We start from the raw sequence: 21,562 nt of genomic DNA on the forward strand, positions 1-21,562 counted from the left end.
CAACATAACATCCAGTCTCCTGTACTCATACTTTAACTTATGAAGGCCAGAGTGTCAAAAAGTTTCTTTACGACCCTATCCACCTGCAACACCACTTTCAATGTAATTTTGAAGCTCTATTTCCAGATCTCTTTGCTCTACCATACTCCTCAGTGCCTTATCCTAAAGTAAGACCTTCTGAGGTACAACATCTCGCACTTGTCTGCATTAAATTCTACCTGCTATTTTTCAGCCCAGTTTTCCAGCTGGTCCAGATCCTGCTGCAAGTAATGATAATCTTCCTCGCTGTTCACTACACCCCCAGTTTTGGTGTTAACCACAAATTTGCTGCTCCAGTTAACCACATTATCATCCAGATTGTTGCTGTAGTTGATGAACAATAACAAGCCCCGCACCGATCCCTGCAGCACCCCACTAGTCAGGGACTTCTATTCAGAGGGACAACCATCTACTACCACTCCCTGGCTTCTCCCACAAAGCCAAAGTCTAATCCAATTTGCTGCCTCATTTTGAATGCTGAGTGACTGAAAGTTCTTGACCATCCTCCCATGTGGGACATTGTCAAATGCTTTGCTAAGGTCCATGTAGGCAACATCCACTGCCTTCAACTTTCCTAGTTCCCATTATAACACAACCCACCATCACGAAGCCATGCTGACTATCCTTAATCAGTCCATGTCTAAACAAACCCGCATATATCCAGTCACTTAGAATACCTTCCAATAATTTTTCCACTACTGATGCCAGGCTCAACAGCCTATAATTTCCTGGTTTATTGTTAGCCTTTCTTAAACCACAGTACAACATTGGTTATCCTCCAATCCTCTGGTTCCTCACCTTTCGTTAAGGATGATTTAAATATCTTTGCTAGGACACAGTCAACTTCTGCTCTTGGCTCTGGCAGGGTCCGAGGGAGCACCATGTGAGGCCTTTTGGCTTTATCCCCCCCCCCCCCAAATTTGTCTTAAAGCAGCAACACCTCCTCCTCTGTAATCTGTATAGGGTCCATGAAGTTGATGCTGCTTTGCCTCACTTCCATAGACTCTGTGTCCATCTCCTGAGTAAATACAGGTGCAAAAAAATTTTTAATGTCTCTCCTTTCTCTTTTGACTCCATGCAAGGATTGCATTCTGATCTTCCAGAGGACCATTTTTTTTTCTTTACAATCCTATTGCTCTTAACATATCTGTAGAATCCCTTGGGATTCTCCATCACCTTGTCTGCTAGGGCAATCTCATGGCATCTTTTAGCCCTCCTGATTTTCAAAGTGTTCTTTTGCTTTTCTTATACTTCATGAGCACCTCATTTGTTCCTGCTAGACTCTCTTTTTTTAACCAGGGCTTCAATAGCTCTTAAAAACCATGATCCCTGAACTTTTTCCTATTATTCTGACAGGCACATACAAGTTTTGTACTCTCAAAATTTCACTTTTGAAGGCCTCCCACTTACCAAGTACACTTTTGCCAGAAAACAGCCTGTTCCCAATCCACACTTGCCTTTCATCAAAATTGGCTTTATCCAATTTAGAATCTCAACCCACGGACCAGACATATCTTTTTGCATATTTACTTTGAAACTAATAGCATTGTGATCACTTGGTGCAAAGTATTCCCCTACAGAACCTTCTGTCACCTGCCCTGTATCATTCTCTAATAAGATAGCAAAGTGTTTTCAGGTAGCTGTTTCCTCAGTTTGTAATGTAATTAAGGAATGGCAGTTAACAGTAATGGTGGAGGTCAAGTTGAGGTCTGGAAGACCAAGAAAACTTTCCGAGAGAATTGCTCACAGGATTGCTAGAAAGGCAAATCAAAACCCCTGTTTGACTGCAAAAGACCTTCAGGAAAACTTAGATTCTGGAGTGGTGGTGCACTGTTCTACTGTGCAGCGACACCTGCACAAATATGACCTTCATGGAAGAGTAATCAGAAGAAAACCTTTCCTGCATCCTCACCACAAAAATCAGCATCAGAAGTTTGCAAAGGAACATCTAAACAAGCCTGATGCAGTTTGGAAGCAAGTCCTGTGGACTGATGAAGTTAGAGGTATGTTTGGAGAAAAAAGGGTGCAGAATTTCATGAAAAGAACACCTCTCCAACTGTTAAACACGGGGGTGGATCAATCATGCTTTGAGCTTGTGTTGCAGCCAGTGGCAAGGAGAACATTTCACTGGTAGAGGGAAGAATGAATTCAATTAAATACCAGCAAGTTCTGGAAGCAAACATCACACCATCTGTAAAAAGGCTGAAGATGAAAAGAGGATGGCTTCGACAACAAGATCATGATCCTAAACACACTTCAAAATCCACAATGGACTACCTCAAGAGGTGCAAGCTGAAGGTTTTGCCATGGCCCTCACAGTCCCCCGACCTAAACATCATCGAAAATCTGTGGATAGACCTCAAAAGAGCAGTGCCTGCAAGACGGCCCAAGAATCTCACAGTACTAGTTAGAAGCCTTTTGCAAGGAAGAATGGGCGAAAATCCCCCAAACAAGAACTGAGAGACTCTTATCTGGCTACAGAAAGCATTTACAAGCTGTGATACTTGCCAAAGGGGGTGTTACTAAGTACTGACCATGCAGGGTGCCCAAACTTTTGCTTTGGGCCCTTTTCCTTTTTTGTTATTTTGAAACTAAAAGATGGAAATAAAAAAAGTAATCTTGTTTAAAATATTAAATATGTCATCTTTAACTTTATGCCTTTTGGAAATCAGGTATTCTTTCACCCACTTGGCTATTCATAGTAACAGAAGTTTTGACCAGGGGTGCCCAAATTTTTGCATGCCACTGTATAACGCTCACTAGATGAGTTTTCTAGTCTGTCCTAACTGAAATCTGTCGTGTCATTTTCCCTGACGGTTATCGCCACCCCTCCTCCTTTAATCCCTCCTGCTCTGTCATGTCTAAAACAATGGAATCCTGGAATGTGGAGTTGCCAGTCCTGCCCCTCCTGCAGGCAAGTCTCATTAATGGCTACAATATGGTAATTCCAGATGTTGATCCCATACCCTGAGCTCACCTGCCTTTCCTGTAAAACTAGTTGCATTGGAAATGTGATCCTGTTTTAGCTGTTAACATAGTAAAGAAATATGTAAAGGACAGGAACTTGAAATAGGAATAATGATGTGATTTGATTTAGCATCCACACATATGCAGTTGAATACTGAAATCAAGAAACTGCATTCTTGATATTCCCTTTCACTACATAACACGGCTTAAAAAGACATGGAGGTAAATGTAAGAATCTAAGATATAGGGCCAGGAGTGGGATTTCAGGGCATTTGATCTTGCACCAAAAATTATTTCCACTAAATATGGAACGTAGAAGAGTACAGCATTGTGTGGGCCCTTCTGCCTGGAATGCTGTACTGACCTTTTAACCTACTCCAGAATTAATCTAACCCTTCCCTCCTACACAGGCATTTTTTCATAAATCCATGTGCCCATCTAAGAGTCTTCTAAATATCCCTAATGCATCAGCCTCTACCAACACCCTTGGCAGTGTGTTCCAGGCACTTAACGTTTTGTGTGTTTTTTAAAAAAAACAAACTTCCTCTGACATCCCACTTCTACTTTCCTTAAATAATATTAGTCATTCCCACCTTGGGGAAAAAAGGTGTTGGATGTCTATTTTATAATCTTACCCACTAATGTGCCCAGAAAAATTGGGCTTTTCCTTTCAAATATATGGGAATTTTTTAAGGCATTGTTAGTTGTTTATCTCCATAAGATTAAGAATTAAAGTTACTACTTTAATTTGATGATGGAGATGCATAGTCACTTTCATTTTTCGCAGGAGTCCCTGGTGACTTTTGAGGATACTGCAATGTTTTAGCTGTATGTGTTACAACTTACTTTGAAAATCATGAGAAAGGTTATGGGCAAGTGTAATTGCAACAAGTTCTTCCATTCAAGGCATTGAAATAAGCTGATGTTTAATGAAATACTTTGGCTAACTTCAAGGAGTGAGCGTTTCTCAGTTGCATGTTAGACGATCTTAGAGGAATTCAGCAAAGATCTTTAAGCTGTACTTTTGCTGCACTAGCATATTGTTCAGTATACATTGTTTTACAAGTACCCATTTTCACTCCCACCATTATTCAAATTATGCATCAAATTGTATTTTCTTGGCACTGATAAGAATGAGCTTGTTTAGCTTGTCTAGCTTGTCAAAAAAATTTGCTTCATTGAAGATATAAAAGTTGGTGTTTTACCATGTCAATGTTTCTATTAATCTTGATGGGATTAGCAGTTATCTTAGTGCCTTCAGGAGAACATTTCATAGTCATGTTATGGAAACAAGACTAATGGGAAATGGAAAGCTTTATTGCATTGCACTCACTTTCATCTTTATCTGAAAAATACTCCAACGTTAGCAGACTGTATTGTTATTCTGAAGCTCATGTTCTTTAGCAGTTTAAGAAGTTCAAGATGGTATGAGATTAAAGGGAACAGTTTATAACATTGCCAAAAAGTATCAGTGAGTCAGAGTGAAAGGAATTCAGAATTTGTTCAAAGTTCTAAGTAAATTTATCATCATTCATGTATGTTAGATCCACGGTGGAGATCTGCGTGTCTACCTCAATAAGAACGGGTGCGTGACTGCCTCAGAAGTAACTGCTCACTGCAGATGGTTTCAATGGTGACATGCAGTCCCTTCTACTTTCCAAGGGAGGTCATTGCCGGTCACTGCCGTTCCTCCCCCTGCCCCCATCTTAGTGCTGGGGAAATGCTGCAGAAGCTCTATGGTGCCATTTGTGACCTTGAAGCCACTCACTCTGATGGTTTCTTCATTGTTGCTAGTGACTTCAATGATGCCAACTTAAGAGCAGTCCTGCCAAAGTTCTACCAGCATGTCAACTTCACAACCACAGGAGAAAATATTTTATACCTGGTCTATACCAATGTTTGTGGAGCCTACAAACTGTCCCGGCCTCATCTTGGATACTCAGACCATATATCCATTTTGCTAGACCTCGCAACAAATGGCAAGGTTTCTTCAGCAACACCTAGAGCAAGGCGAAAGAGTAATCTGGAGTCAGTTTGAGGAACAGAGAGGACAGCGGACAACAACTCCATGACACCCTACGCATGCAGCAACTGTGGCAGAGTCTGCTGTTCTAGGATCAGCCTCAATAGCCACAGTTGACGCTGCTCGACAAACCAGTGACTACCAGAGGTGCAATTACATGGTCAACCATGACTGACAGAGGCCACACACACACATACAGACACCACTGGTTAAACAAGTCAAACCAGTTTGCAGGAAGATCAGGATCTAGCCAGAAGGTGTCACCTCAGCTCTGGGGGACTGTTTCGAAAACACGGAATTGAGCATATTCAGGGAGCCGGCTCCCTGCGATCATCACATTAACTTTGATGAATATGCGGGACAGGTGACTGGAGACATAGGAAAATGCATTGAGGACATTACCCTTATTATGAATTACACTGCCAGTGCAAACCAGTAACCATAGTTGACTGCACAAGTTTGTACATTGCTTAGGGATTGGGACGCTGCCTTTCAGATTGGGGGATAGGATGACTCCAGGGATCAAGAATGCAAAGTACAAGTAGTCATAGAAAATTCTCAGACACCTTTGTGACACTGGGGGCATGTGGCAAAGTATACAAACCATAACAGATTACATATCCACTCTGCAACACCTCCTTTCCTGATAGGCTGGTGTCTTCTATGCATATTTTGATGCAATGAATGATATGACATCAAGGAAAGCCTGAGGAAATGGCATCATGTCTGGCCATAGCTGTAGTGAGAAGGATCCTAGCCCAGGTAAACCCATGCAGAGCTGCAGCGCCATACACCATACCTGCCTAGAGCTGAGGTGTGGCCCAGCTAACAGAGGTCTTAACAGATACCTTTAATATCCGTTTGCAATAGTCCACTCTCCTTGCAGGCTTCAAGGCAGCCACCATCATTCTGGTGGCCAAGAGAGTGACTGGCCTAAACGATTCCCGCCAGTTGCACTGACTTAAACAATCATGAAATGCTTTGAGAGGCTGGTAATGGATTGTATAAAATCCCACCTTCCAGATACATTGGACCCTTTCCAGTTTGCCCCCCACTGAAATCGGTGTGCTAATGATACCATAGACTCGTCCATCCACGCTGTCCTGTCCATCTTGAAAACGATCCCTCATATTCCAGGTTGTTGTTCATCAACTTCACCTCAATATTTAATGCGCTCATCCCTCAGAAGCTGGTGGGACTCTTCGTAACTGGATGGATCTTGATGCCAACTCGTAACTTAGTCCGAGTTGGCATCAAGATTTCTAGCTCCATCATGCTGTGCACTGGTGCCCCCCAGGGCTGTGTGTCAGCTCATTGTTGTTCACACTGCTGATTTATGACTACATTACCAGATTCAGCTCAAACTGCATTAACGAGTTTGCTGATGATACAACAGTGGTTGAGAGGAGGCAGAGAGGCTTATCAAATGGTGTACGAACAACAACCTGAGTCTCAGTGTGGACAAGACAAAATAAATGATTGTGGACTTCAGGAAAGCACAGGTTAACTACTATCCATTGCATATCGATAGTGTTGCTGTGGCAGGGAGAGAGAGAGAGAAGATCACTAAGTTCCTTGATGTGCACATAGTGGACGATCTAGTGTGGATCCACTACACCTCATTCATCAAGAAGGCACAGCAATATCTACACCTTTAGTGAAGATTGAGGCATGCAAGACTGCCTGCCCCCATTGTAACAGCTTTCAACAGGACCACCATTAGGCATCATTGTGTGGATCTTACAGAGGACAGTAGAAGCTGCTGAGAGGATCATTTGTGACATTTGCTTAGAACTTTTTTTTTTACAAAGGGCCTAAAGTATTGTTGAGGATCCCTCTCACCTGTCCCACAATCTCTTTGACACAGTACCATCATGAAGGAGGTACAAGAGCACCAGGACTAGGACTGGCAGACTGCGTAACTGCTTCATTCCTGAGGCTGTGAGACTAATAAACCTGCCATCACTGAGGTCTCATCACTTGGACAGCAAGCTGTTTACTGTAATGTGTAACGTTTACTCTGCACAATGTACATTTTAAATTATATTTTGACTTATTTATGATTTTTTTGTTTTATGTGATATATGTTTTGTGGGTGTGCCGTGGTCCAGAGGAACATTGTTTCATTTGACTGTACATATATACAGTCAGATGACAAAAATCTTGAACTTGAGATTCCAAACAAGAGAAAATCTGCAACACACACAAAATGCTAGAGGAACTTAGCATCGATGGAAGAAAGTACAGTCAATGTTTCGGACCGAGACCCTTCAGCAAGACTGGAGACAAAAAGATGAATAGATTTAAAAAATGAGGGAGAGGAGAGAAACACAAAGTTATAGGGTGAAACCAGGAAGGGGAGGAATTGAAGTAAAGAGCTGGGAAGTTGATTGGTGAAAGAGATACAGGGCTGGAGAAGGGGGATTCTGATGAGAGAGAACAGAAGTCGTAGAAGAAAGAAAAGGGTAGAGAAGCACCAGAGAGAGCTGATGGGCAGGCAAGGAGATATGGTGAGAGAAAGAAAAAGGGGCTAGGGAATGGTGAAGTGGGGGAGGGGTGGGAATTACCGGAAATTCGAGAAATCGATATTTAAGGGATCAGGTTGGAGTCTATCCAGAAGATTATTCCTCCAGAAGGTATCATTCCTCCAACCTGAGTGTGGCTTCATTGCAACAGTAGAGGAGGCCATGGTTTGATGTAGCGGAATGGAAATGGGAAGTGGATTTAAAATGGGTGGCACTGGGAGATCCCACTTCTTTTGGCGGATGGAGCATAGGTGATTGGTGAAACAGTGTCCCAATCTACGTCGAGTCTCACTGATATATGGGAGGCCACAGTATATAACCCCAATAAACTCACAGGTGAAATGGTGCCTCAACTGGAGAGACTTTTTGGGGCCCTGAATGGTGGTAACAGAGGTGTAGGAGCAGGTGTAGCACTTGTTCCACCTGCAATATAAGCTTCCTCTGATTAGTATGTTGGATGGGGGAATTACACAATGAGGAAGATCAACAAAACCTAATTCTTTTCCCCATTTAATCTGTATAGCATCCTCTCCCTCCCCCCACATGTCCATCAACTTCTCCTTACAGCATTAATTTCCAGTGGCCACTTAACACACCAGAACAATTTTGGGAAAACCAGTGATTCAGAACTTTGTCAGAGGTAGGTTTTAAGAAATCTGTGAGAACAGAGAGAGGTCAGGGTATTTCCAAGGTGTTAGTTTTGCAGATGAAACCTACGTAACAACTAATGTTGAAATGATTGCGTCTGAAAGTACCAGTATACCTCTGCATGCAGGGAACTTGGAAGATTATTGTGTAAAAAGGTTAAAAAAAAGTGGTGAAACATTGAGGATTTGCACAGTACCAAGTTTTAAAGTAAAGCAATACAATACAGGGAGGGGCTGAAGAAGGTTAAGGACCCAACAGTGTTTTCAAAACTTGGTTTGACCACACTTGGAATACTCTTTACTGTTCAGGATGCCACATTGCTGGAATGGCATAGTGGCAATAAAGAGCGCAGAACACATTGACTAGCTTGGAAGGCTGTATTTATGAGAAGAGATTGGATTGGCTGGACTTATTCACACTGGAATGTTGCAGCCTGAAGGCTGATCTTACAGATGTTTACAACGATAAAACATAGTCAAACTAATTTTTCTCAGGGTTGGAGAGTCTAGAACAAGAGGGCACAGGATTAAAGTGAGAGAGGAGGGGAGAAATTTAAAGGATAATCTAAGGGATAAGTTTTTCACACAGCGAAGTGAGTATCTGGAATGAGCTTGAGGTGGTGGAGGCAGATAAAATTACAAAATTTCAAAGACACTTAGACAAACACTTAAGGACATTAAAGAATGTGGGATTAAGGCCTAACGTAGCAAACCAAATTAGCATAGGTAGGAATCATGGTTGGTGAGCTGAAAAGGCCAAATGCTAAACCAAAATGGCCTGTTTCTCCCTTGTATGTTTCTATGATTCTGGGATCAGTGATCATTGAACAAGGTTTAATGTATGACAAGATAACTTCAAGTTTAGGAACAGATGCAAGAAAGGCCACTGGCTATGATAGCTTTGAAAAGATTGGAGAAAATAAAGATTGTGGTTTGATTTGCTAGCATCCTTTACTATCTGCTTTCCACTTAATTCAACTTATCCTGCTCTTTCCTTTTAATATCTATTAGCATTCTTACCTCTTTGACTTTGCAAAGGTCATTGACCTGAACACTAATTCTGTATCTGTTTCTCTAGATGTTGTCTAATTTACTGAGTAATTGAAATGAAAACAAAGTGCTGATGACTACATTGGGAACGATGATTTGTATCATCTGCTTTGTACCTTAACAGTAAAAACAGGCATTGATAACAGTGGTCATTTCTGATAATGAATGAAGTTTCAGAAAGGAAAATTTTGATCTTTTTCATAAACACTTGGGCTCGGTGTTGAGAATATAGTTTCAAGTCTTGTGGACACCATCCTCCATAGCACAACAGAGAGGGACTGTGAAAGGATGATAATAATAAAATTTCAGAATGTTCATATATTGGCAAACATTTTTCTTCATGGAAGAATGATAACTGTTTTGATAGTGGGCATGAGAGTGCATACTCCTTGGAAAATACCTGCCAAAATAGGGGTAAAAGAACTGGGGGATCAATGAAACAACTGCACTAATTACTAAAAGATAGTGCTGCAGGTTTATAAAGCCATTATAAAGAGTGAAAAGGGAATCAGTTACCTAAGGTGGTTTCACATATGATAGAATTGAAAAGCACAGATGCTATGTGAAGGTTTATTTGGCAATGCTTTGAGTATGGTTCATTGTCTGGGTCTGTATAGCCTGGAAAGGTTAAAGCAAAAGGATCAATATATACCAAAATGATAAAATTGAGAGAAAATAAGAATTTGGAAAGGCTGAACAGCTTTGAGGACCATTCTCTTTTAAAAAAAAATAAAACCAATGGGCATTTTGAAGCCATTGTTAAGATGGTGCAGGGGTTTGAGAGGATAGATCTGAAAATGTTTGTACTGAAACAGGTGACATTAAATATATAAGTTCTTAATAACTCAATAGGAATTTCTGGAGATATTTGTTACCTAGGGATTTATTCAAGCATGTAACTCTTATGTTCTCAGTGTTTGCAAAGAAAGGTATAAATGCATTTAATGGCAGACAAGAAAGTGGAGGGGAGAAAGTAATGGAAAGATATTGATTAAGTTAGATAAAGATTAATGGGAAAGATTAATGTTTATGCTCCAAGTGAGCATAAATGGAATGTACCTGTTTGACCAAAAGGCTTGTGTTTGCACTGTAAATAATGTCATACTTTGTAATTAATGCATCTTAGATTAAAAAATCTGAATGATAATGTGTTTATTGGGTGTTACTATGTTTGAAAATCAGAATATGTAAGTATTCCAAAAATATTCAACTTTTTATTTTTCAGTGGGTTAAATCTTGCACCAGTTGCACGTCTTAGAGGCACTTGGGAAAAGCTTCCAAGCAAGTATGAAAAGCTGCTACGAGACCTTCAAGATCTCTTTGATCCCTCCAGAAACATGGCAAAATACAGAAATGTTCTCAGCAGTCAGAGTCTGCAGCCACCCATCATTCCACTGTTCCCCGTAGTCAAAAAAGATCTCACTTTTCTGCACGAAGGTATTCCTTTATTCCAGTCAGAACTGCTCATGTAGATAATTCACAGCATGTGATCAACTGCTTGTTAAGTGTTTAACTCTTGCAGTGGCATCTTCAGCCTTTGTGTGACAATGTGGAGTTTCCATTATACTCAGGATGCTGCTTAAACCACTGGGCACGTACTAATTTTCTAACTGTGTGGATTTGTTTATTCAGAGAGGTGAGGGTTAGGCTGCCAGTCACAATATTATCAAATGCTGGAAAATATGAGTGACCTTCACAACTTGGTGAGCTGACTCCCATGACACTAGAATTTAAATACAAAGAGAAACATTTTTTTTTGAGGCTATGGGTGTATCGCATTTTTGAAGCACAATGTGCAATTGTCAGGTAGATGAAACTTGATAGATTTGTTTTTATTTGACAGCTGTATAAATGTACCTAATAGGGAGATGGTTAACCTAATAGCTACAAATTTGTTGTATTACTTCTGCGCAATGTTTGTTCAGCAAAGCAAGATTTTCACATGTGACATGAAATCAATCAAATCCAGGAAGTCTTAGTTTTTCTGTTTTTATGTGATATACTGTACTTTGCACAAAATAACTTAATTAATTGTCTCTTGTCAGATTTGCAATTATTCAATGTGTCAGCATTCCAATCATTCTCAAAATCCTAAATACACTAAAATATTCTAATCTCAGTGATATATGTATTCAACTAAATTAATTTTTTGTGATAATTTGCACTTGATTTTTTTGGGGGTTAGGATTAACTAGAGTAATGGGATCTGTTGTCGATCTAGATTATTTAATCAATTACTGGGGCATAAAGTTCATCATCTTTTCGGCTTATATTTTACAGGTATTGACAGTTTTTCAATTGAAACAGTTACTTCTCCAAATTTGGAGGTGCTGCGGTAGCATAGCGGTTACATAGTGCAATGCTATTACAGTTCAGGACATTGGAGTTCTGTGTGCAATTCTGGCATCCTGTGAAAGCAAGTTTGTTCATTCCTTCCCGTGTGCACAGAGGTTTCTTCTGGGTAATCTGGTTTCCTCCCACAGTCCAAACACGTACCGCTAACAGGTTAATTGGACATTGTAAAATTATCTCTCAGGCTAGGGTTAGAGGTTGCTGTGCGGTGCAACTTGAAGGGTTGAAAGAGCTACTTGGCACTGTATCTCTGCAGTGTCTTAGGCTCATGTATATGTAGCTAAGGTTCCACATTACTGTAGTAATTTTATGTATTGCACTATACTGCTGCCACAAGAAAAAGCAGATTTCTTGACGTGTGAGTAATGATAAGCTAGGTTCTGATATGGGTCTCTTGTGGACTGAGAGTGGGAAGGGGGCAAGGAGAGGGAATAATGGTTGGGGAAAAAGGGAAGGGAAAGGGGAGGGAGCGGGAAGCACTAGAGAGAGATTCAGTAATGAAGTAATTGTTTGGAATCAAATTACCTTGCATAGTGTCTCAGGGCTGGGTGTGTCTGCATTCATGTCGCCACCCCACCCCTTCCGCACCGTCCCTGGCACTCCTCTGCTACCTGCTCCACACTCACCAATCCCAACATCATTTTCCCCACCAGATTTACAAACTCCGCCCCACCTTGACAAACACAATACTGTGCAAAAGGCTTAGGCATCCTAGCTATATGTATGTGCCTAAGACTGTGGTACAGTACTGTTTAAAAAAAAAATCCGTAAGATATTCCCTTTGCATTTTTTACTAATAATGTCACACATGCAAAATCCTAGGGGCATGCTACTTGCGTACTAAGGGGAAATGAGCAATACTACAAAATAAAAATTATTTTCACCCAAATACCTCATTATCATGGTCATCCTAGAACTCTACCTTCAGTCATCAATTTGCTTGGTGCAGTACAGTGTCACCTCCATATGTAGTGTCTCATTATATCACACTTTTGGATAAACAGCAGGGAACATCATTGTCCACCAAGAATTCAATTACGCAAATACTAGTTTCACTTGGTACACAGGTATTTTATAATTTTAACATTTTAAATTTGTGCTCCAACATGATTTACAGATCTATACAGGATCAAGAGCATAAAACATGACAATACAGGCCCTTTGGCCTGGCCTATGATAGTGTAACCTACTTTAAAATCAATCTAATCCTTCCCTCCCCTATAGGACTCCATTTTTCTGTCATCCACATGAATAAGAGTCCCTAATATACCTGATATACCTAATATTAATATACCTAATAATATTAGGTATATATTATTCAGTATATTATTAATGTACCTAATTAATATTAGGTAATATTAATATACCTAATATTGTCCCTAATGTACCTGCCTCTACTACCACCCCTAGCGTGTTCTGCTCACTCAACCTGTAAGTAAAAAGCTTACCTCCAAGTTTACCTCTATTTATGATTAAAATTATGCTCCCTTGTATTCTCCATTTCTGCCCTGGGAAAAAGGTTTGGCTGTCCATTTGATCTGTGCTTATTATCATCTTGAACATCTCTGTCAAGTTGCCTCTCATCCTCCTTTGCTCCAATCTGTCCTCATAAGACATACTCTCTAATCCAGGAGCATCCTGGTAAATCTCCAGCACCCACAAAAATGTCAACATCCTTCCAAGATGAGCTGACCAGAATGACCAAATATAATATTTCAAGTGTGGTCTAATCAGGGTTTTACAGTGCTACAACGTTATCTCATGGAATTTGAACTCCATCCCCTGACTAATGGCCATACATTTTCTTAAGAACTTAACAAAATTCAGCAACAACTTTAAGGGAACTGTGGATGTGGACCTCAATTCCCTCTGTTCTTCCACACTGCTAGGAATCCTGCCATTAACCTTGTATTTGGCCATCAAAATCATGCAAACTCCCTTATGTTCTTCTACACCAAATCACTTCACACTTTTCTGGGTTAAACTCCATCTGCCACTTCTCAGCTCAGCTCTTCATTCTATCAATGTCCTGTTGTATTCCCCCAACAACCTTCTATATGATCCACACCATCACCAACTTTCGTCAAGAATCAACTGTGTGCGCTGAATAGGTAGTTTGCTCTAACAATATTCTGTAAGATGCTGAAAATTTCTGCATGGCTTGTCCAAGTGGAGCTGTATTAGGTTCTTAAGCAATAAGTAAACTGCTGTACAAGCACAGCAGTTCAAGTGGATTCTGTGGAGTTAAAAGTGAAGTGTGATTTTTCAGGTCAAGAGAGGTGATAGGTAAGAGTGAAAATGTCCAGTATAAAGAAATGCAGGGGAAGAGTAGGACAGAGCTGTAGGCAATAGGTGGAACCAGATGAAGAGGGAAGATCAGGGAGGGGGAGTGATGGAAATGTGAAAAAAGGATGTGACCCTGGGTAGACTGAGTGAAAAGAAGCGGTGTCTGCAAAGTGATTACCTCGTGCGAGTTTGGTCTTGCCAGTGCAACCAAATTGCGAGCATCGAATACAATAGGCCAGGTTGGAGGATGTGCCCATGAATCCTTGCCTCAGCCGGAAGGCCTGTTTAAGTCTGTGGATGGTGTGAGGGAAGAGGTAAAGGGACAAACATTACACCTTCTACAGTGCCAGAGGATGGGTGGAGGTAGGTGGGAAGGGGAGAGCAGCAAGAGAGTGGTCCTTGTAGACAGGAAGTAAAATGTGACTGCAGCAGAATCCCAACATACTGGATATGGAGGCTAAAAGATGAGGAGCAAGAGAAGTCTAGCTCTGTCCTGTCTGGTGAGAAGCGAGGTAGGAGTGTGTGTACAGAAAATAGAGGAATTGCATGTGAGTGCACTATCAATCAGTGTGAAATCAAATTTCCAGAGCAAAGGAAAGATTTTGACATCCTCGTGCAGAACGCCTTGCTTTGAGAACAGCTGCAGCAGAGACAAACAAATTGGGGGAAAAAAGGGCAATGGCATCCTTGTGGGAGTCAGGCTGTGAGGAAGTGACTAGGATGAGTGTGGCAATTTGCCTTCGAGTTACTAACTCCTTCAATGCAGGCAAGTCAGATTCTCGGGTTTTGCTTTGAATGCATTTGTAGGTACAGAATAAAATCAAGGGATGAAAGGTCCTTGAACTTGCATTCTTGTATATTTTGTTATAAATTGGAATTGTCATCCAGTGGCAAAATTACCTTTCTTTTTCTCTGAAGGAAATGACTCCAAAGTGGAAGGTTTGGCAAATTTTGAGAAGCTGCGGATGATCGCCAAGGAGATTCGCCATGTTGTCCGCATGACTTCAGTTAACATGGATCCTGCTGTAATGTTCAGGAATAGGTTAGTAATTGTCAAGAAACCAACTGAGGGTTATTTTTGTAAATGTGGTCAGGGCACTACAAGCCTTGAATGTTTTAGTTTTGGGAAAGTGTGTTGAACATTTATTGCATTCTACGAGGTATTTCCTGTTTAATAGGACTCTATACAAGTAAATCTCATATAGTGTAATACAATCTATAATGGTAATGATTCCAGCTTCTTTGAGAGAGTTACAGCATACAACTTAATGCTAATCATAGTATGTGTTGCCAACTGACTTTCTGGTTACCTATTCTTTTATGTTTTCATTCTTCTCTGCCACACAGTGTGGAAAGAGAAACTATTACTTCAACATTTAAACTTGCTTTTAACATAGAACAGAACAGTACAGCACAATACAGCCCTTCGGTCATGATGTTGTCCAACTGTTTAACCTACTCTAAGATCGATCTGACATTTCCCTCCCACATACCTTCCATCTTTTTCATGCATTTGCCTATCTTAAGAGCTTCTTAATTGTCCATAATGTATCTGCCTCTACCACTACCCCGGCAGTGTGTTCAATGCTCCTTCCACCCTTTAAGTAAAATAAACAACTTACCTCTGACATACACTCCTATACTTTCCTCCAATCATCTTATAATTTTGTCCCCTCATATTATCCATTCTATCCTGGGAAAAAGTCTCTGACTGTCCACTTGATCTGTGTCTCTTATCATCTTATACATCCCTATCAAGTCACCTCTCATCTTACTTTGCTCCAAAGAGCAAAGGTCTAGTTCACACATAATCTGTCCCTTTTCTCTCCAATCCAGGCAGCATTCTGATAAATATCCCCTGAACCCTCTCTAGAAGCTTCCACAGTCTTCCTATAATGAGGTGACCAAAATTGAACACAATATTCTAAGAGAATATGTATGGAATCAGAGTTTTATAGATTATCTTCCGCCTCTTGAACTCATTTCCCCTGACTAATGATGCATCTTCACACGATACATCTTCATAACCGCCATATCAACTTGTGTGGCAACTTTGAGGGAGATATAGACGTGGACCCCAAGAAGTCAGCCAATTATTTTCAGCAATAATCTATTAAGAGTTGTTGGAAATTCCCCCACAGTCTCTGTTTTAAACTAGTGTGTGCTTTGCTTTTAGTTTGCTCACTACACATTCAGTTTCAGTCAGCCACCTGTTTTCTCAGTTCCGTGGTTAACATAGCTGTATAGATAAGTATAACCAATGGCCAGTACTTGTGCACCACTTCAGCATGGATATCCATGAAACATTTCTTTTTCTCTTTTGTTTTTCTCCATTCCCTTTCATTGTCCTGAAGAAGAGAGGATGGAAATATTTACTTTGTAAAATAAAGTACTTTTAAAGTAAAATAATTTTACTTTGTAAAAGTGGGAACAACTCATTTGTCAATTGTTGTAATTGCTGCATTGAAATTTCACAGGGACTGATAATTGTGTTCTTTGGCATTCACCCAATTAGTATTGGTACTTTGAATCTGATCATTTTTCTGACTTTGAGATAATGCATTTAGATTTTATATGTTGAGCTTGCTTTTGAAGTAAATGATAGCAATAAAAATAACATTAGAATTTGCTGTTAATTAAGCATCTTAAAAAATCAAGCTGAACCTGTGTATAAAAATAATTGCTGTAGTAAATAATTACCCAAAGAGCTTGACAGTTCAACATGAACAATAACATACCCAACTTCAAAGTCTGAACACTTTAAAAATACTACATTAAGCACTTTTATTTTCATTTAAACAGTGGCAAATGGCTACAAAATAAATTGAAGATCACGGAATAGCATGCTTATAGTTACAGAATACTTTTACATGGTTCATAATAAACTACTCCACTTCATTCCATCTGGATATATGTTGCCTAAATAAATGAAATGCTGTGCTTATTACAGATGCATGCTGTATGCATTGACTTCAATTACTTTTTTTTTACTGTGAAACTATGACATGTTGCTGTTTTCCAGTGCTTTTGTTCTCAACTTGGCAGTGGTTGGTAGGGAGCAAAGGGAGTGTGGGATCTTTAACGAGGCAGTTACTCATTTTCTGCATTAATGCTAGTTTTTATTTTGCTGTTGTTGAAGAGAAACAGCAATTTATTCAATTTGAAATGCAGTTTACAAAGTGATTTGAAAACTTGATCATCGTGATTCAGCCACAGAATGATGTGTTTTCATTCATTTAATAGTCATTTTTGTCATTTTTTTCCATCCTAGTTTACTTGGTCACCAAGTTTAGCATCCATAAAGTTTGTCATTTTTACATCATTGGCCATATTAACTCCCATGAAAATATTAGTGCTTCAAGAAATGAAACTTATTCCACTGACTTACAATGTTAAATGTTTTATAAATAAAAGAATATCTCCTCTTTCTTATTGGTGTCTTTCAGCTTGTTTGTTTTGCTGGATAGTAGCAACTTGAAAGCAGGTCTATTGAGGCAATTTTTAAGGTTGTACCCATTGTAGTTTTATTTTGCACAAAGAGATACCAACTTTTTTTTTGCTGGTCTTTTAGCATAAAACTAAGAGAAGTCCAGTATCTTGGGACAGTTTTCTTCCCATCCAGATGATGCTTCAAGGTTCTTGTCAATAATGCCTTTGGTGGCCATTATACTTAAAATACAATTTTCCCAAATCATGATGTAATGAAAGTGGATCATCCTACTGTTGATTCATAATACTGCTCTCATCGTTATAGTTAGATTATTGGATTAATTGACTGGTATGCACTTTTAGGGAACAGCTTTAGTCAAAGGGACTTTGAAACTAATCCAAAATAAAGTCAACCACAAAGGTAGGAAATAGGTTTTGCAGAATCTGGAATATTCTGGAATTCTGCTTCAATCTTGCATTACTTCTTACTTTAATACCTACAAGGCCACAAGAGAATGTGATTTGTATTAAAATATTTATAGTGAATATCTTGGATTTTTTTTCTATCACTCCATTGAAGTCCAGCTTTCAGTCTGGAATAGTTACAGGATTATAACCATTCACCAGTTTCTATGCAATGTATCAGTAGTATGTTGACCCAAGAATCTGCAGATGCTGAAATTTTGAGCAAAAAATAAACGGCTCGAAGAACTTAGCAGGTCAAGCAGAATCTGTGAAGGTAAAATGGGTTTGTTGCTCTTTCAGTCGGGAAGGGCTTTGGGTAACACACTATACAGAAGTGAGAGGGAGGGGTGATACAGAGACTGTATGGTGATAGATGGAACAATGTGGGAAGATAAGCAGGTAGAGCCATGGGGAATGTGGGAGAGATGAGACATGGGCTGAGACTGTAGGTGATAAGTGGAAATACAAGAAGGAGAAAAAAAGGAGCGTTTTTTTGGGAGATGTAGACAGGTTGATGGGAGGACAATGGAAATGGTTGAGACAGCAAATGCAGTCTTCCTGCGTTCCTTTCAGACTACTATCTTCTATCCTCCACTCATTACCTAGACACATCATCCTCCCCCACCTGGCTCCACCTACAAGTCTTCCACATTCCTATCTTTCTGGATTTCTTTTCCTTGGGTTACCTTTCCTATCTCTTCTTCACCTGGTTCCTTTACCTGAATGCTCCCCTCACTCAATAACCTGAACCTACCCTTTCCAATCCTGTCACTTCTATAGACTGGCTTCCCTCCCTCTGCATTGTTGGTAATGATGCAGAAAATTGATGTGAAATATCGACTATCTCTTTGTCCCCACAGATGCTGCATGACCTGCAGAGATTGTCCAGCTATTTATTTTTTGATATCAATAGTATGTTCTGATTAGATCAAATCGTTTTGATTTGATAATGAATAGTAGTGCCAGTTTTATAGCACTCTCTGTTCCCTTGTACTGCACTCTTCCCCTCGTCCTCTTTCTCTTCTGAACTGGTTTATCTTTTCTGCCTTTCTCTCTGAACACATGCTTCAATGTTCATGGCTCTCACTTACAGGAAGAAGAGATGGAGGAGTTTGGGGTAAGTAGTCTGTGCATAGGTTTTGGCACATAACAGCTCTGCATCCTCCTCACAACTGCCTGCCCTGTAAAACAGCATGTCTCACTTAACCTAATACCCATCCTTACAATATTGTGATATTGCAGAATAACTTCTAAATTACTCCAACTAAATGCCTTTTACAACAAAACAATGCATGCAATTTTTAAAAAATATATAAACTCTGAACATTTTTTAAGACTGTGCCTTGGCTTTATTCATTTATTTTGCAAGTGAAGAGCATTTTGCAGTAAATTTTGTTTTGCAGTGGTAATAGCGATGGACAACTTTAGATCAATTTTATATGATTTTTTAACTGTGAGCTTATGCATTTATTTTGCAAGAAAAGAGTATTTTTAAGTAAATTTTGTGCTTTGCAACTGTATTAGTGGTGAATAATTTTATATTTATTTGATATGATAGTGTTATTTCTGATGAGTGATGGAACTTTTAATAAGTGGCACGTATAGCTTAGGTGTAGCATGATTAACTGAAAGTAAATCTTTTCACTATATTCCTCATGATTTTATTGGGAGTATTACTGATGCAGTATTAATATTACTGTTTCCCACATAGCATTATGTAAAATAAAACAAAGCAGGTTGAAAATATTCAAGGGACAGGAAGCATCTGTGAAGAGTTAAGTTTTCAGGTCAATTATTCATCACACTACTCTTTATATCCACTCCAATAATACTGTGGTTAATGTTAAAATAACAATAATACCACTGGAAACGAGGTTGAAATTGGCCTTGAACAGTTCAACGCCAATTATAATTGTGATTTATGGTGATTAAATGTCTTAATTAAAAGTCTGTAATTTACAGTCTCAGGATTTGGATAAAGCAGAAAGACCAGTGACATCAAATTGTAGCTATTTTATGCAAAAATAAAAGGAGAATGTAGGTTGTTTATATCAAGTGAAGAGTTACAAGACAAAAAGATTTTAATTAACATACTGACATTAAATCCATTTCAAAACAACCTCAGCCATTTTATAGTTGGTCAAATATTTAATGAAGTGCAAAAACTGTAGTATAGGAAATTTGTACATAGGATCCCCCAGTCATTGATAACCCCCATAATTTGTCTTTTTGGAAATATAGATTCATATACTTCCCTACTTCTCTTTGCATTAATGCCATGTCAACTTTTTTGTCTATTGAAGAGAGCAAACAGAGTCAAGGTTTAATGATACCTCTGACAGTATAGCAATGCAGCAGATGAGGAGAAAAACGTAGAGGATACAACAAGCAATCTAGTGGGAAGAGCAGACAGAAACTGGTTTGGAAGCATGGGAAATCTGGTAGGCCTGACTGAGTTTACTTTAATGCAAGGACCCTCATGGGTAAGTCAGATAAGCTTAGAGCATGAATCAACAGTTGGAATAATGATGTTACTACATTTATGGAAATGTGATTGAAGAAAGGGCAAGATTTGAAGCTTAATTTTCCCTGGCAATGCAGTTTCAGACATGACAGAAGAGGACAATACTCACTACAGACAAGGGAAAATATAACAGCAGTATTTAGAGAGGGTGTTCTAGAGGGATGATCCAGTGAGACCATATAGATAGAATTTAGGAATCAGAGAAGGAGAAATCACTTTACTGGAGTTGTTCTTTAGGCCTCCCAATAATAGATAGGAATTAAAGGAGCAGTTCGATAAGCAATTTGCAAAAAAGGTGTAACAGCAATAGTATTAGAGAGGTATGGTATTTTAACTTTCCCAGCATTTACTGGGATTGCCTGAGTAAAAGAGACAGAATTTGTTAAGAATGTTTTAGGCCATAGAATGCTGGAGCAAAAATAGGCCATTTGGCCATTGTATGCGCTTCTCCATTTAACCCCAGTTACCCACCTTATCCCTGTATTCCCTTGCAATCAAGAACCTATTAATCTGTCTTAAAAACACCAAGTGACCTTGCTATATGTGTGGTAGTGATTCCACAGATTTACCACCCTCTGGCTGAAGAAATTCCTCCTCATCTCAGTTGTAAAGGGGCATTCCTTTATTCTGAGGCTGTGCCATCAGACTCTCCCACTAATGGAAGCATCCTATCCATATCCACACACCCTTCAGTATTTATAAGGTTTCCGTGCAATACAGCTTATCCTTCTAAATTCCGCTGAATTCAGGCCCATTAAACATTCCACATATGTTACGCCTTTCATTTGTACAATCATTCTCATGAACCTCCTTTGGACACTCTCCAGGACCAGTTCATTTTTCCTTGAATATGAGGACCAAAATTCCTCACAATGTTCTAAGTGTGGTCTAATCAGCGCTCTATAAAATTTCTGCAGTACATCCTTGCTAATTGTCTTGAAACAAATGCTAACACCGATTTTGCCTTTCTCACACTACCAGCTCAACCTTCAGGTTAACCTTAAGGGAATTCTGAACTAGAACTTTTGCACTTCCAATTTTTGAATTCTTTCCCAGTTAAATAATAGCCTACACCTTTATTCTTCCTACCAACTTGCATAACTGCTCACTTTGCAACGCTGTATTCCATCTGCCACTCTGCAGTCTGCTAACCTGCCCATGTCTTTCTGCACGCTCCACACTGCCTGTCTCTCCAATCATCTTGGTACTATTCACAAACTTGGCCACAATGCCATCAGTTCCTTCATCCATAACA

General features: G+C 39.5%; 1 protein-coding gene across 9 annotated transcripts in view; it reads left to right on the forward strand.

Annotated features, from left to right (window-relative positions):
- Window positions 1–21,562, forward strand: part of LOC132405637 (rap guanine nucleotide exchange factor 6-like) — a 407,378-nt gene that overhangs the window by 350,773 nt on the left and 35,043 nt on the right. For 8 of the 9 annotated variants that reach the window (XM_059990611.1, XM_059990602.1, XM_059990605.1 and 5 more), the window contains 3 exons: window positions 10,477–10,688; window positions 14,808–14,931; window positions 18,877–18,900. In XM_059990611.1, the coding sequence (XP_059846594.1) occupies window positions 10,477–10,688; window positions 14,808–14,931; window positions 18,877–18,900 (360 nt within the window). The remainder of the gene's footprint in view (window positions 1–10,476; window positions 10,689–14,807; window positions 14,932–18,876; window positions 18,901–21,562) is intronic. The other variant, XM_059990604.1, reaches the window with a different exon arrangement.

The sequence above is a fragment of the Hypanus sabinus genome, chromosome 15 (genome assembly GCF_030144855.1).
Source record: "Hypanus sabinus isolate sHypSab1 chromosome 15, sHypSab1.hap1, whole genome shotgun sequence".
Lineage (NCBI taxonomy): Eukaryota > Metazoa > Chordata > Chondrichthyes > Myliobatiformes > Dasyatidae > Hypanus > Hypanus sabinus.